The following is a 13,882-nucleotide window of genomic DNA, read 5'->3' as shown; positions in this document are numbered from 1 at the left end:
TATATTTTGGAGATCAGACCTCTGTCTGATGTGGGATTTGTGAAGATATTTTCCCATTCTGTAGGCTGTCGTTTTGTCTTGTTGACTGTGTCCTTTGCTTTACAGAAGCTTCTCAGTTTCTGGAGGTCCCATTTATTAATTGATTCTCTCAGTGTCTGTGCTGCTGGGGTTATATTTAAGAAGTGGTCTCCTGTGCCAATGTGTTCAAGTGTATTTCCCACTTTCTATTCTATAAGGTTTAATGTGATTGGTTTTATGTTGAGGTCTTTGATCCATTTGGACTTGAGTTTTGTGTATGCTGATAGATAGGGGTCTGTTTTCATGCTTCTTCATTTTGCTGTCCAGTTATGCCAGTACCATTTGTTAAATAGGTTTTCTTTTTTCCATTTGCTATTTTTTGCTTCTTTGTCAAAAATCAGGTGTTCAAAGGTGTGTGGATTAATATCCGGGTCTTCTATTCAGTTCCTGTCTGTTCTTATGCCAATACCAAGCTGTTTTCAGTTCTGTAGCTCTGTAGTAGAGTTGGAAGTCAGGGATTGTGATTCCTCCAGAAGTTCTTTTATTGTACAGGATTGCTTTGGCTATTCTAGAGTTTTTGCTTTTCCATATGAAGCTGAGTACTGTTCTTTCAAAGTCTGTGAAGAATTTTGCTGGGATTTTGATCGGCATTGCATTGAGTCTATAGATTGCTTTTGGTAAGATCGCCATTTTTACTATGTTAATTCTGCCTACCCAAGAGCATGGGAGATCTTTCCACTTGCTGGTGTCTTCTTCAATTTCTTTCTTCAAAGATTTAAAGTTCTTGTTATACAAGTCTTGCACTTGTTTGGTTAGAATTACTCTGAGATATTTTATGCTATTTGTTGCTATTGTGAAGGGTGATGTTTTGCTGATTTCTTTCTTAGCCCTTTTATCATCTGTGTACAGGAGGGCTACTGACTTTTTTGAGTTCATCTTGTATCCTGCTACATTACTGAAAGTGTTTATGAGTTGCAGAAGTTCCTTGGTAGACTATTTGGGGTCGCTTATGTAAACTATCATATCATCAGCCGATAGTGAGAGTCTGACTTCTTCTTTTCTGATTTGTATCCTCTTCATCTCCTTTTGTTGTCTTATTGCTCTAGCTAGAACCTCAAGTGCTATATTTAATAGATATGGACAGAGTGGACAGCCTTGTCTTGTTCTGGATTTTAGTGGGATCGCTGGGAGTTTTTCTCCATTTAGTTTGATGTTAGCTGTTGGTTTGCTGTATATTGCCTTCATTATGTTTCGGTATGTTCCTTGTTTTCCTGTTCTCTCGAAGACCTTTATCAGGAAGGAATGTTGTATTTTGGAATTCTATAGACATAGTTTTATAATCAGCTTCCCCCAAGTACACCTTGGAAATTTTTCATGCCTTTATAGGAAGAACTACCTCATTCTACTCAGGAACAGCAAAATATTCTACAGTGTGACCAAATCAAAATTTGCTTTAATGGGCCCCCATTGAAGAGTGTTTAAGATTGGTTCCAGGCATGCCAGGCATGTTATGTGTAAATAAGTCACTTAATTATTTGCTTATTTTTGTCTTTTCTAGAAACTTCAATACTAGCGTTTTTTACATTTTCCTATGAATATTATTTCTCTTTGCTTTCGAGACAGGGTTTCTCTGTGTAGCTTTGGAGCCTGTCCTGGCACTCCCTCTGTAGACCAGGCTGGCCTCGAACTCACAGAGATCCACCTGCCTCTCCCTGAATGCTGGGATTAAAGGTGTGTGCTACTACCACCCAGCAAATATTATTCATGTTATTATTAACTTGTGGCCTGTCTTTTCACATTGAAAGAAATTACCTTCAATTGTATATTAAAAATACTTTTACCCAGTTTGGCAATTATTGAAAGGAAGGCATACTTTGGTATTCAAATAATTTTATTCTAAGTACTCAGCTAAATATAATTTATTTGTTGTTCCATGTTTATGTCATATTCAAAGGCATAACTGATTCAAAACTATAAAAATTCACTCCTGTTCTGGGGAGATGGCTCAGTCAGTAAAGTGCTTGCTGTACTCGCATGATGACATGAGTTCAGATTCCCTAGCATTTATGTAAAATGTGGGCTTGGTGACAGAGGCAGAGACAGGCAGATCCCTGGGTGTTTGGAGGTCAGCAAGCACAAACTGTTCAGCAAGTACTTGACCCCAGTGAGAGAATCTCACAAAGTTCTTTATCTCACGAGGAATGACATGTAAGGTTGACCTCTGACCTCCACACACAAACACACACACACATGCACATATACATACATATACCCAAATTGTTGTTTTGAGGGTACTTTTTATAGTTTTCTTTTCCTTACATATATATTTTTATTGTGATGAAATGCCAGGAACTTAAGCAGTAATTCTCATTTCCTCTTCCCCCAACTCCTTGGTTTGGTAACTCTTCCACTTTCTCTATCAATTGTTCGTTTAAAGGTATTTTATTTAAATCATACAATATTTGCTCTATTGTTTTTGGCTTGTTTACCTTAGCATAACATGGTTATCCGTGTTGAATATGTATCACAATTATATTCCTTTTTATAGCTGAATGATTTCTCTTTGGATTATATATCACATTTTGTTTATCCATTCGTCTGATAAATTTCTAGAAATTTAGCTTATTTACAACTTTGGATATTGTAAATAATTCAACTGTGATCATTTGTATACTTGCATGCCTTTGTTTCCATGTTTTCAGTTCTTCAGGTGCATATAAATAGCTAGAAATAGAATTACTCAATTATATGATATTGTTGTGTGTAAGTTTTTGAGAAACAAAATGTTTTCTATAGCAATTACACCATTTGACATATCCCACCAGCAATATATGCATAGCCTAGCTTCTCCACAGCCTTACCAAAATTTGTTAATTTCTAACTGTTTTGTTTAATTTTTAAATAATTAGATGTTTATTTTTAAATTGTATGTTCATGTGTGTGTGTATGTATGTGTCTGTACTCACACACACATGCACACACACTCACACATACACACACACACACACGCGCGCGCACACACTCACACATACACACACAATACGTCACACACACCCATATATGCCGTAGGGTACATGTGGAGGTCAGAGGACATCTTGTAGGATTCAGTTTTCCTCTTCAATTCTGTGAATTCCAGGGATCAAACTCAAGAGTTTCCCCATGTACCCTTATCCTTGGGACAGCTTGAAGTTTGTTGTTTTGTTTACAGCTGTACAAATGGACAGGTGGTATTCTTAGTTCTAAATTTCTCATAATTACTAATGGTTTAAGTATCTTTTCATGGACATGTAGGCCACATGTATGTCTTTGGAAAACTTTTTATTCAGGTCCTTTGATTACCTTTTAATTTTTAGTGGGCTAGGTTGTCATTAATGGGGCTTTGCTTTGCCTATGTAAATTTTTAACCCATTTAGAATTAGTTCACTTGGAGGGTGAGATAAGGATCTAGCTTTATACTTTACAAATGTTTAGCCATTTATCACAAATCATTTAGCAAATCTTACTGATATGAAATCTTTCTTGGGATAATTTTAATCATGAAGTAGAAGAATATACATATGGACATATATATGTATACATGAAAGTATTGTTAATGTACCCATTGAACAACAGTTCGTAATTGTTGTGTAATACAGAAGAATTTTCATATATTTCGAAAACACTTTCTCCTCTGTGTAATGAGGGTTCCCTGTATGGATTTCAGAGACGAGAATTACTGCACTGTATACAGTAGGTTGAACTGTACTATAGTTACAAAGCAGTTCTAAAGCCAGAGTGCCTGAGCACAAGTACAGTTTCTTGCTCAAGTGTAATGCAATCAGTCAGCCACTCCTGTCTCCTGAACCTGGCTTGTTCCCTTCTTCTTGCTAACCCAGCAGGAGAAAGTGACTTCTAGAGTTGTCAAGGCAAAGAAAGAGATGGAAGACAAATTCAATTTTACTTTCTTTGAAGAAGAAATAATAAAGATTCATGAGAGTATACAAAGCTGTCTGACTTCTAAAAAAATACACTTTGAAAGAATACTGTTCCTTGCACATTCACCTATAAACATGCTTATAAAAGAAATGAAAATATATAGGACACATTGGCCGCTTGCTTTAGACCTTGTAGATTTTTCCAAAATAATAATTAATTGCATATAAAAATAAGATAACTAGGAGCTAGGGAGATGGCTCAGCGGGTAAGAGCACTGACTGTTCTTCCAGGGGACCTGGGGTTCAATTCCCAGCACCCACCTGGCAGCTCACAACTGTCAGAAGACCAAGTTCCAGGGGATCTGACACCTTCACACTAATGAACATAAAATAAAGTTAAATAAGCCATAAGAAATATTTTTAAAAAGACTGGTATCAGTCATAACATCAATGTCTCTGCATCTGCTGCTTTAAAGAAAAAAGAAGAGAAGAAAATAAAAAAACTAAGATAGCTAATTTCAAACTTCTTTAAAATCTAAGATGTTTGTCTGTGACCTTGAAAATATGTAGATTTGCTTTACTCTGTAAAAAAGAAAAGGAAACAGAAAACTAAATATTTTAGGAAATGCATGTAAAAATATTATTGACTGCACCTATTTATAGATGTGCTTTCTGTCTGGAGAAGTTTCATAAATGCATGTGATGAACTACAAAGAAGATTAGAGCCATCATTAATATTGTAAGATAAAGATCATCAGTTTGTGTGATTATAAATCCAAGTAAATATTTAACTATTTTTACAATGCTTACCATCTGTTTTTCACTTTTAGGTGATATTGTAAAAGCAGCAGCTGAGCTGGATAGAGTCCACATCATCTGTATCTTGGATATCTGTAATTTGGGTGACAATAAAGTGGAGGTCTGTTTGCAGAAAATTTATACTCCAGAATAGGCTTCCTAAAGATTAGCACACCAAATAATTATAGGGCATATATAGAATACTGCTTTAAAGAGAGTCTATTCTTTTCTTGGTATTTTCATCAGAATATTCCAAGAACTCTAAAGTTAAGTGGTTTTCAGTTCATCTTGTATTTGACATTCTCACTTCATATTAGATGCATTATTGGAAAAACCATCAAGACAATTTTCTGTCAGAAGTTTCTTCAGCTGTGTGTGACTATTAACTTGTAACAATTTATGTTATACTGTTCCTTTTGCAAAGTGTATTTTTGTTTGAACATCTCAGTACAATGCATCCTGGCCAACATAATTTAACATCCCCTGATTTTATTCACATATGGTGATAAATCTTGCTTTACAAATTTAAAGACTGAGTTACCATTCTCCAAAAGTGATCACCTACATTTATGGTGAACAACATAATTCCTTTTGTGTCCAGAAACCTACATACGATTGTAATGACCCAGCTGCCCTCCATTCTCTACATTTGCTATAAAATGAATATATTGAATGACGTTATCATATAAGTTTTCAACCAATTTCCAAGACCTTGAAGTTTTAAGTATTTTGACCAGTGTATAATGTTAAAGCCAGAGGCTACAGTATATCCACATTCCTACTGTGTTTATTTGTAATTTCAGTATATGTGTTGTGATTTTAAACAGTGAAATTGCATCTCACATTAATATCTAAAGTGCTTGTATTGAAAATAAAAGGACAGTAACAGAATTTGTTTCAGTCTAGATCACTCTACTTTTGTAAAGACCTGTGTCTGACACCCATGTGGCTAAATAAAAGAGATATCAAATTGAGAGTAAATATTTCTGTATCAAGATGAATGTGATTATGGTTGAGGTATAAACTCGCAAGAATTCTTTATGGCCCTATAATTTTGTGACATCATGTGCTATACAGTTTTAATGTGATAGGTAGCCTACAAACTTAAAGGCATACTGTATTTGTTCATAAAGGTGTTCAGTTTTCTTTGTAACTGTATTGAACAGTTAATTTAAACTGTGAATCCTTGTGTTACTAGTTTCATAGTGCTATTAAATAAGTTAACTTGCAGTAACTCTTTTGGTCTCCTGACTCATTTTGAATGCAGTTCATGTGTGCTTTCCATATTGAATGCCACACATATACGTGTGTGTGTGTGTGTGTGTGTGTGTGTGTGTGTGTGTGTGTGTGTGGTTGTAAGTGATCCAAGGTGATTTTCCCACACAGGTTTCAAGACTGTCATTTTTCAAGTAGAATTTAGGATTTGGGGTTTATTTTTAAAGGGCAGCTTGATTTTAGAACCACATGCATAAGGGGGAATTGACATAGTTGTTAATTGAAAGGCACAAAGATTTTTTTATTTATTAAAATTTCCGCCTCCTCTCCTCCCATTTCCCTCCCACTCTCCCCACTCCCCCTTCCCCCTCCCTCTCCAGTCCTAAGAGAAGTCAGGGTGCCCTGTAGGAAGTCCAAGGCCCTCCCCCGCTCCATCCAGGTCTAGGAAGGAGTGCATCCAAACAGACTAGGCTCCCAAAAAAGTCGGTACATGCAGTAGAATCAAAGCCCAGTGCCATTATCATTGGCTTACTACCACCAAATAAATAAATAAATAAATAGCCAGAGTTAACAACTACTGGTCATTAATATCACTTACTATCAACGGCACAAAGATTTAAAAACTCTACACAGGCATACTTTCTGTCCTTATATTGAAGTTTCTATGCTAGGGGCTGGGGGTGGAGAGTTGGCTCTGTGATTAAGAGAACTTGTTGCTCTTGCAGAGAACCAGGGTTTGGTTGCCAGCACCAACATACTGATTCACAACCCTCTGTAAAACAAGTTCCAGAGTATCTAACCCCCTCTTCTGATCTCTATAGATAGTAGGCATGCATGCGGGACACATGAATATATGTAGGCAAACATTCATACACATAAAATAGCATAAATGTTTTTAAAATTTTAAGAAATTTATATTCTACTTATATATAATAGATGTAATATATTTATCAAAATTCAGAGCTAAACATCTGTGTTCATATTTCTGGCTATTGCAGAAGGTACATATTTGCTGTAGCTGTTTCCAAAAGAAAGTGGCAAACTACCATCCGAAGAATGAGTGTGAGGCCATCTTCCAAGAAACAAGTCAGTTGGTGAATAACAAAATACTATGTACTTAAGGACCATAGTCTTTCCCTAGATTTTCTAATTTTTTTGAATAGCACATGAGAGATAGATATTAAAATACTTGGGCAAGTTGGTGAAGAGATAATTTGAAAACAGATTCTCTGCCAAATATGTATTTAATTTGTTTTTTGCTTTAAGTAATTTTTGTTAAAGAATGATTAACATTAAATGCTGACTACATGAGAGGCCCCTTCACAGCAGAGCTCCAATTTCTTTTATTTTTTTTAATTATGTGGGGATGGGGAAGAGGTATATGCACATGTTAGTAAGGGCACCTACACCTGGAGTGTCCAAAAGCGGACATCAGAGTCCCTAGACTGGAGTCACAGTCACAGCATAAAGTATCTTTTGCTTTGTGGACTTCAAATACTTTGGCTATATACCCTAGAGTGGTATATCTTGGTTGTGATTGTTCTATTTCTATTGTTTTGAGACGGCTCCATACACATTTCCATACGGGCTGCACAAATTTACTTCTGAGAAATTTACATTCTTACCAGTATTAAATATGGTTTCCACTTTTTTTCCACATTTTTTTCCAGTATTCATTGCCATCTGTCTTCTTGATGGTAACCAGTATGGCTGGAAGAAATGGAATCTCACAGTAGTTTCAATTTACGTTTTATTGATGGCTGAGGTTAGCAATTTAAAGTATGTATTTGCCATTTCTGTTTCTTATTTTAAGAACTCTTCGTTCAGATCATTAGATCATGTGTAGGTTGGTTGATTTGGCTTTTTTGGGTTTAATTTGCAATTCTTTACCTTGATATTAATCTTTGTTAGCTGTGTAGTTTGCAATGACATTCTCCCATCATTAAGTTGTCTCTTGTCTGAATGTTTATTTTTCTGAAGTCATTTTGTGATTTGTGTTTGCTGTTTCTCTGATTATCTTTTCAGGTACCTTCAGCATTTTCTTCTTTCTCTCATAAACATGAGTACCAAAGATTATGTAGGTAAATTAATGAGAGGTGAAATGCACTTCATTGTTTCAGTGATCAGCTATTTTAGTAAAACACATTTAGGAAAAAAATGTTTGAAAATAGGTAAAAATGAGATTTAGGGATTTTGTGATGGTTTTATTCACTTAAGGTTATATTTGAGTTTGTGTCACAGCTACACATACACACACACACACACACACACACACACACACACACAAGCACTAGATAGAAAGTGTATGCCATTTATTCTTATATCGATGCTGCCTCTAGCCTGAACTTTTTACCTACCTTTATTTTCTCTCTCTCTCTCTCTCTCTCTCTCTCTCTCTCTCTCTCTCTCTCTCCCCGTGTGTGTGTGTGTGTGTGTGTGTGTGTGTGTGTGTGTGTGAGTGTGTGTGTGTGTGTGTGTAAGCTTTAAATCCAGGCAACACTCTGTTCCTAAATCCCTTGTGGGATCCTGAGGAAATCTACTTAAACAAGTTGACCTCAGTTTCCTTACTTGTAACATTTGACTTGTGGACCCATCAAGTTCTATGGGTCCTTTGGTTTGTTAGTACGCTTATTAGGACACAAAAATGTCTTTTCATTATAGCCATATGTTTCCGAAAATGTGCTTTTCTGTTAAGAACAGCTTACATTATTAAAATACCAACTGTAATAGATCACTGTAATCAAAAGTGAGCATAAAAATCACTTAATTTAATGAACTACTTGTTTGTATTGCAGTAGTATACACATACACACCTATGTTCATACATACGTAGTTTTGGTAAAAATATCAAGCAAGTACACTTTTCTAGTTTCATACATATATAGTGTTTTTAGTAATTCCCACCCTCGTGTCTGACTCTCACTCTTTCTACCTCTTCTACTGAAGCCCTCCTTCTTTCTAAGAAGGCCCCCTCCAGCTTTCTCATCTTATTTTGAATATGGCATACTGAATTAAGGTTGCTCCTATGAGCATGAATGGAGGCTTTTTTACTGGAACATTGGCTATTTTTCAGTGCCCAGCAACTAGGAGAAGATAGAATCTCATGCCCGCCGCGATGAAATGTTGGGAAGACCCCGTCTTGTGCAGCTAATGACACAGGAAATAGTATTTTTTGCTCATTTTTAAGATAATATTTCTGTATTCTTTGAAAGTTCCGTAGACATATACAATGTGTTTTGGTCGTATCAGCTTCTTTTGGGCTTCCCCACAACATGTTTCCCTCTCAGCTTCATGTGACTTTCATTTTCATAGGTTTCTCTTGTTAAATATGGTCAAAGTATTATAGGTAGATCTTAGTTTGACCCGCTTTTGTGTACAAATGGAGACAAGGGGTCCCAGAGAGATTTGTATTTGCAGAAAAATGTGGCGCTGGTTGTAGAATTGGCATTTGTGAAAAGTGTAGTGTGTCAGATACTTCATAAATACTCAGAATATCAAGCTTAATATAAATAAGCATTCAGGTGTCTTGTGAAGCAAGGTCTCGTGTATGCTACGTTGGTCTCAAACTCAGCATATTCAGGGATGACCTTGAACTTTGACCTGCCAGCCTCTACCTCCCAAGTGTTGGGATTACAGAAAATGGACCACCACACTGGGTTCTTTGGTGCTAGAAATGAAACGCAAGGCTCTGTGCATAGGAATTACCTGGAAGTATTACTTAAAAGGAGAAATCTGTAGTAAAAGTCTAGCCCAGCAATAAAGTGCTTATCTGACATGCACTGGGCCCTGGTCTCAGTTCCCAGCACCACAAAGCAAAGTAAAATAAAATCAATTTTTTGCACTCCCCCATCCCCGCAGGTCCTGATGCAGGATGTTGGAGTAAGGGAGCCATGAATCATGATTCTAGTAACTTTCTGAAAGACTGCCTTTTAGGTGTTCTACAAACAATACTATAAAACCACTAAACAAGCACTGAAACTACTAATACCTCCCCACAAATTACTTTAAAAGTTAGAGGAAAAATTGAGTGTTTTTATTCTTTCAACCACGAAAGCTTTAAGAGCAATTTAAAATTATCAAAGTTGTGACTATAAAAAAAACCCTTAAAATTGAAAACATAAATGTGCTCATATACAAGTTATATAGTTCTGGTAACCGTATAAAGTCATGCACGTCACCTGAGCGATTCGACCGAAGAGCTGAGTGACATGGTCTTCGGTACAGCAGCTCTGCCCCAAAATGTTATGAGAGAGCTGATGTTTGGAAGGCACAGAATGATGTCCAGAAGGAAAATGTGAGTTGAAAGGAGTGTTTGGGGATCACTGAAGTCTGACTTCCATCATATTTCACTTGTCATGAATCTATGTCTGAATGATTTCATTTTCCTGATAGAAAAGTTTAAATTAACTTTCTGCAACTTCATCATGTTGCAGATTGCATGCTGATGTGAAATTTACCACTAGTAATTGACCATCAGAAAGTTTGGGACGGTAACATATTAACAATCATAAAACTCTTCAGTGTTATCGTTTCCGTTGTATTTAACACACCAACATGGCAGTGTCCAAAGAAGAACTATGAACAGCCTGTGCTTACTTTTGAATAGAACATAGGCCTTGACATTTTCCAATTCAGTCATAGTTATTAATTATGTTATGAGTATGTTTACATTAATATCTTAGTTACACAAGAAAAGACGAAAAGAAACCCTTTCATTATTCCTGCCCATCAACAGTTTTTCTTATTTTCTGTTTGACTGTTTGCTAGATTCCCCCAGTGCCTTGGACTTTGGACCGCCAGTATAACTAGTTTCCTCTTGGCCTGGTAGCATTGTGCTTCCTCCACAGCCTGATACCTGTTTGTATACATTGCTAACTCTTGACCCAATGAGACTCCTGACATTTGTTTGCCTTGTCTGCTCATCTATTCCTTCGACAGCTAGCACACATTGTAGTCTCCCCATCCCAGAAATTTGCCTGGACCCTTTGACGTTCTGGCGGTATGTGTCCATCTGCTGCCAGGATCTATCTATTGTCTCAATTTAAAGCCATGCTCAAAACAAAGAAGGCAGTGAAATAAACCTGCCTATACATTTGGGGGGATGAGGAATGTAAAAGCTCTCAGTGTTGAAAATGAAGGCTTGAACACTCCCTTACAGAGTGTAAAACCTGAGGGTAATTATGGAACCCAGCAGCCTGTAGATAACAATGAAAAAATATTTGTCTACCGTGGGCAAGCACTGTACTCAAAGTGACTGCAAACTACGGAAGTATGTTTACTTCTAATGAGTAAACGAGGTAACAGAGGCTACTCCTTGGGGAACCGTCTTAGAAAATAACTCACAAAGAAAATTGGAGAGGAAAAGGTAGTAAAATCCTTTCTGCCATAGCAATTAAAAGTAGGGATTTGAACTTACTCCCGGCTCAATCGTTGATAGTATATTTCAGCAGGGCTTGGAAAACCAGTTTTGTGTTTGAAATATTCCAGGAGAGGTGACTTTCAGACTTGTCATGCGGGATTCCCAAGAGTCCAGTTCCTCATTCCAATCCACTCCATGTTTATGAAAGTGCATTAGCTGGAACGGTAAGAAGAAAAAAATTCACGACAGGAAGTCATCCAATCCTAATATATTGATAGGTAGAGTAAAGTTGATAGTGTTATAATTACGAAGAGAGTCTGGCTAAAGGTTGGGAGTCTGTGTGCAGCTGGAGGAGGGACAAGCAGAAGGGAATGTAGATATAGTGCAAAAGAGCTGATGCATTCAGAGCTTATGTTGCTGCAGGTGAGATCAGTTACCTGCCTGCAACTGAAATTTCAAACTTCTGTTTAGAGAGGACATTAGTGGACACTGGTGACTGATAGTTGGAAACATCTACAGACATCTTAAGTTTTATGATCAAATGAACAAGCAATGGATTGGAAGACGAAGAACAAGTTTTTTCATTGCCTGGCAATTTTTGCCTTTTTACTTCAAAGTACAACATCGTTTTCGATGAATGCCTATGTGACTGTGACTTACTTCAACGAAACCAGCAACGATACCATAACAGATACATGTGAGTGTGGTGTCTACGGCTTAGCCTCACGAGTGGCTAACGCTATGGGAGTGGTGGGCATCCCTAAGGACAGTAACTACCAAGCTTGCGACCGGAACACTGAATTTACTTACACTGATAAGCCCTGGATCGCACTGATAGAAAGAGGTAATTGCACATTTTCTGACAAAATTCAAGCAGCGAGTGAAAAGAATCCTGATGCAGTTGTGATTTTCAATTCTCCGAAGACTGGCAACCAGACAATACAGATGGCATATATTGGTAAGTCCTGATTGAGTCCTGAGAGAATTCATGTTTACGTTTCACTTAAAATTGTATTCCCGTCTAGAATTAATGGACGATCTGGCAAAGAAATTAAGTCTTACAATTTTACATTAAGTTTCCTGGCCCAGCACTACTTGCAATTATTTTACTCTTAGTCAATATTCTTAATTTGTCCCAAGGACAGGAAGACCTAGTGAAATGATTCCTACGTTCAGGTTTACATACCTTTATTAGTTTCTTCGGCATGTGTTATGCAACTGCTTTTTAATATGCTGTGCCTTTACCTCTGTCAACATTCAAATAACATTTCAATTTCGGTGTTATTTCAAATTTCTCAGCTGGATTCACTGTCTCCTGGCAACTGGTTCTGTGTGTTTCCGTGAAACTGTAAAACCGATCCATTAGTACTATTAGACAGCAGCAGACTGTGAGCTGCTGAAACTGTCAGAAAGGAGTCTCTGACGCTGCTGCACACATGAAGATTTGGGTCTATCTAAGGGATGCAAACATGCAAATGACTCCATAAGAAATGTTCCCCATTAAAAAGTCCCCAGAAGAATAATTCTTATCAGAACTAAAGCTTTTTCCTTTGGAAAGGTGTCCTAACAAGTTCTTCAGTAAACCAATGCATCTACTTTATTAACTGTATAAGGGAAGGTACTACTGAGAATTCACTTTAAAAGTAAATGGTTTGGGGGGTCTGGAGAGATGGCCCAGTAGTTAAGAACATTGGTTTCTCTTCCAGAGGACCCGGGTTCAATTCCCAGCACCTACATGACAGTTCACAACTATCTGTAATTTCATTCCAGAGGATCTGATACCCTCACACAGACGTACCTGCAGGCAAAACAGTAATACACATAGAATGAAAAATTAATTAATTAAAAAAACTTAAAACATAACAGAAAAGTAAACTTTTTCTAAAGCTGTGAAGAAGTAGACTTCAGAACCCAGTCAGTTATACTGTGACTAGGTGTGTGTATTTATTTACCCCAGACTTATTCAGAGGGCCTGCGAAGGAGGGTTATTTCAGAGAAAGGGCTATAAGCAAATGAATTCAGTATTTTGGTGTTTATCATAGGCAAGAATTGTCTATAAGAAAATAATGCAAGTAGACTTAAGTAGACTTCAGAACCATGAAAACATAAGACTAGACCCTGGCTTAATAATAGCACCTGAAACATGGCGGTTTCTAACACTGTTCGGAAAGGCAGGCTGCTCCCATCTGACTCTAGAACCTCCTCTGGAGGAGACTTTCAGCAGCACCCAATTACTAAAACCACACCAGCACTCTACTCGCTGTCTCTTGTAATCTGCCCTAGGCATTGCTAGGGGTTCAGGTGAGCGCATTTCCTTTTCAGGCTAAAACAATCTCATTAGCCTCCGCTGACTATTTCTCTACTTTTATATGGACTTTGTAGAAATAGAGTAATGCAGTTTTCTAGTGAAGATGGGAGATTAAGCCTAGTCTGGAAACAAACAAACAAACAAACAAAAAGACTTCCTTTTTATTCGAGCTTTGAGATCCTGGGTGCTCTGGGTTTCTTTGGCTATGCACAACCATATTCTACTATTGACTCTCCTGCTGTTTGAAAAATACAAACAGTATCTAGGTCA

General features: G+C 37.2%; 2 protein-coding genes across 2 annotated transcripts in view; both read left to right on the top strand.

Moving 5' to 3' along the window:
- Radx (RPA1 related single stranded DNA binding protein, X-linked) overlaps positions 1-5,964 on the top strand; it is a 68,800-nt gene extending 62,836 nt beyond the window's left edge. The window contains exon 14 of the mRNA XM_048428502.3: positions 4,763-5,964. Within this exon, the coding sequence (XP_048284459.1) occupies positions 4,763-4,884 (122 nt within the window). The 3' untranslated portion in view covers positions 4,885-5,964. The remainder of the gene's footprint in view (positions 1-4,762) is intronic.
- A 5,661-nt stretch (positions 5,965-11,625) lies between these two features.
- The window catches only part of Rnf128 (ring finger protein 128), a 103,131-nt gene continuing 100,874 nt past the window's right edge, over positions 11,626-13,882 (top strand). The window contains exon 1 of the mRNA XM_048428495.3: positions 11,626-12,262. Within this exon, the coding sequence (XP_048284452.1) occupies positions 11,857-12,262 (406 nt within the window). The 5' untranslated portion in view covers positions 11,626-11,856. The remainder of the gene's footprint in view (positions 12,263-13,882) is intronic.

This window comes from Myodes glareolus, chromosome X (assembly GCF_982192425.1).
Source record: "Myodes glareolus chromosome X, mMyoGla1.1, whole genome shotgun sequence".
In the NCBI taxonomy this organism is placed as follows: Eukaryota; Metazoa; Chordata; class Mammalia; order Rodentia; family Cricetidae; genus Myodes; species Myodes glareolus.
This window is presented reverse-complemented; position numbering and strand designations above follow the sequence as displayed.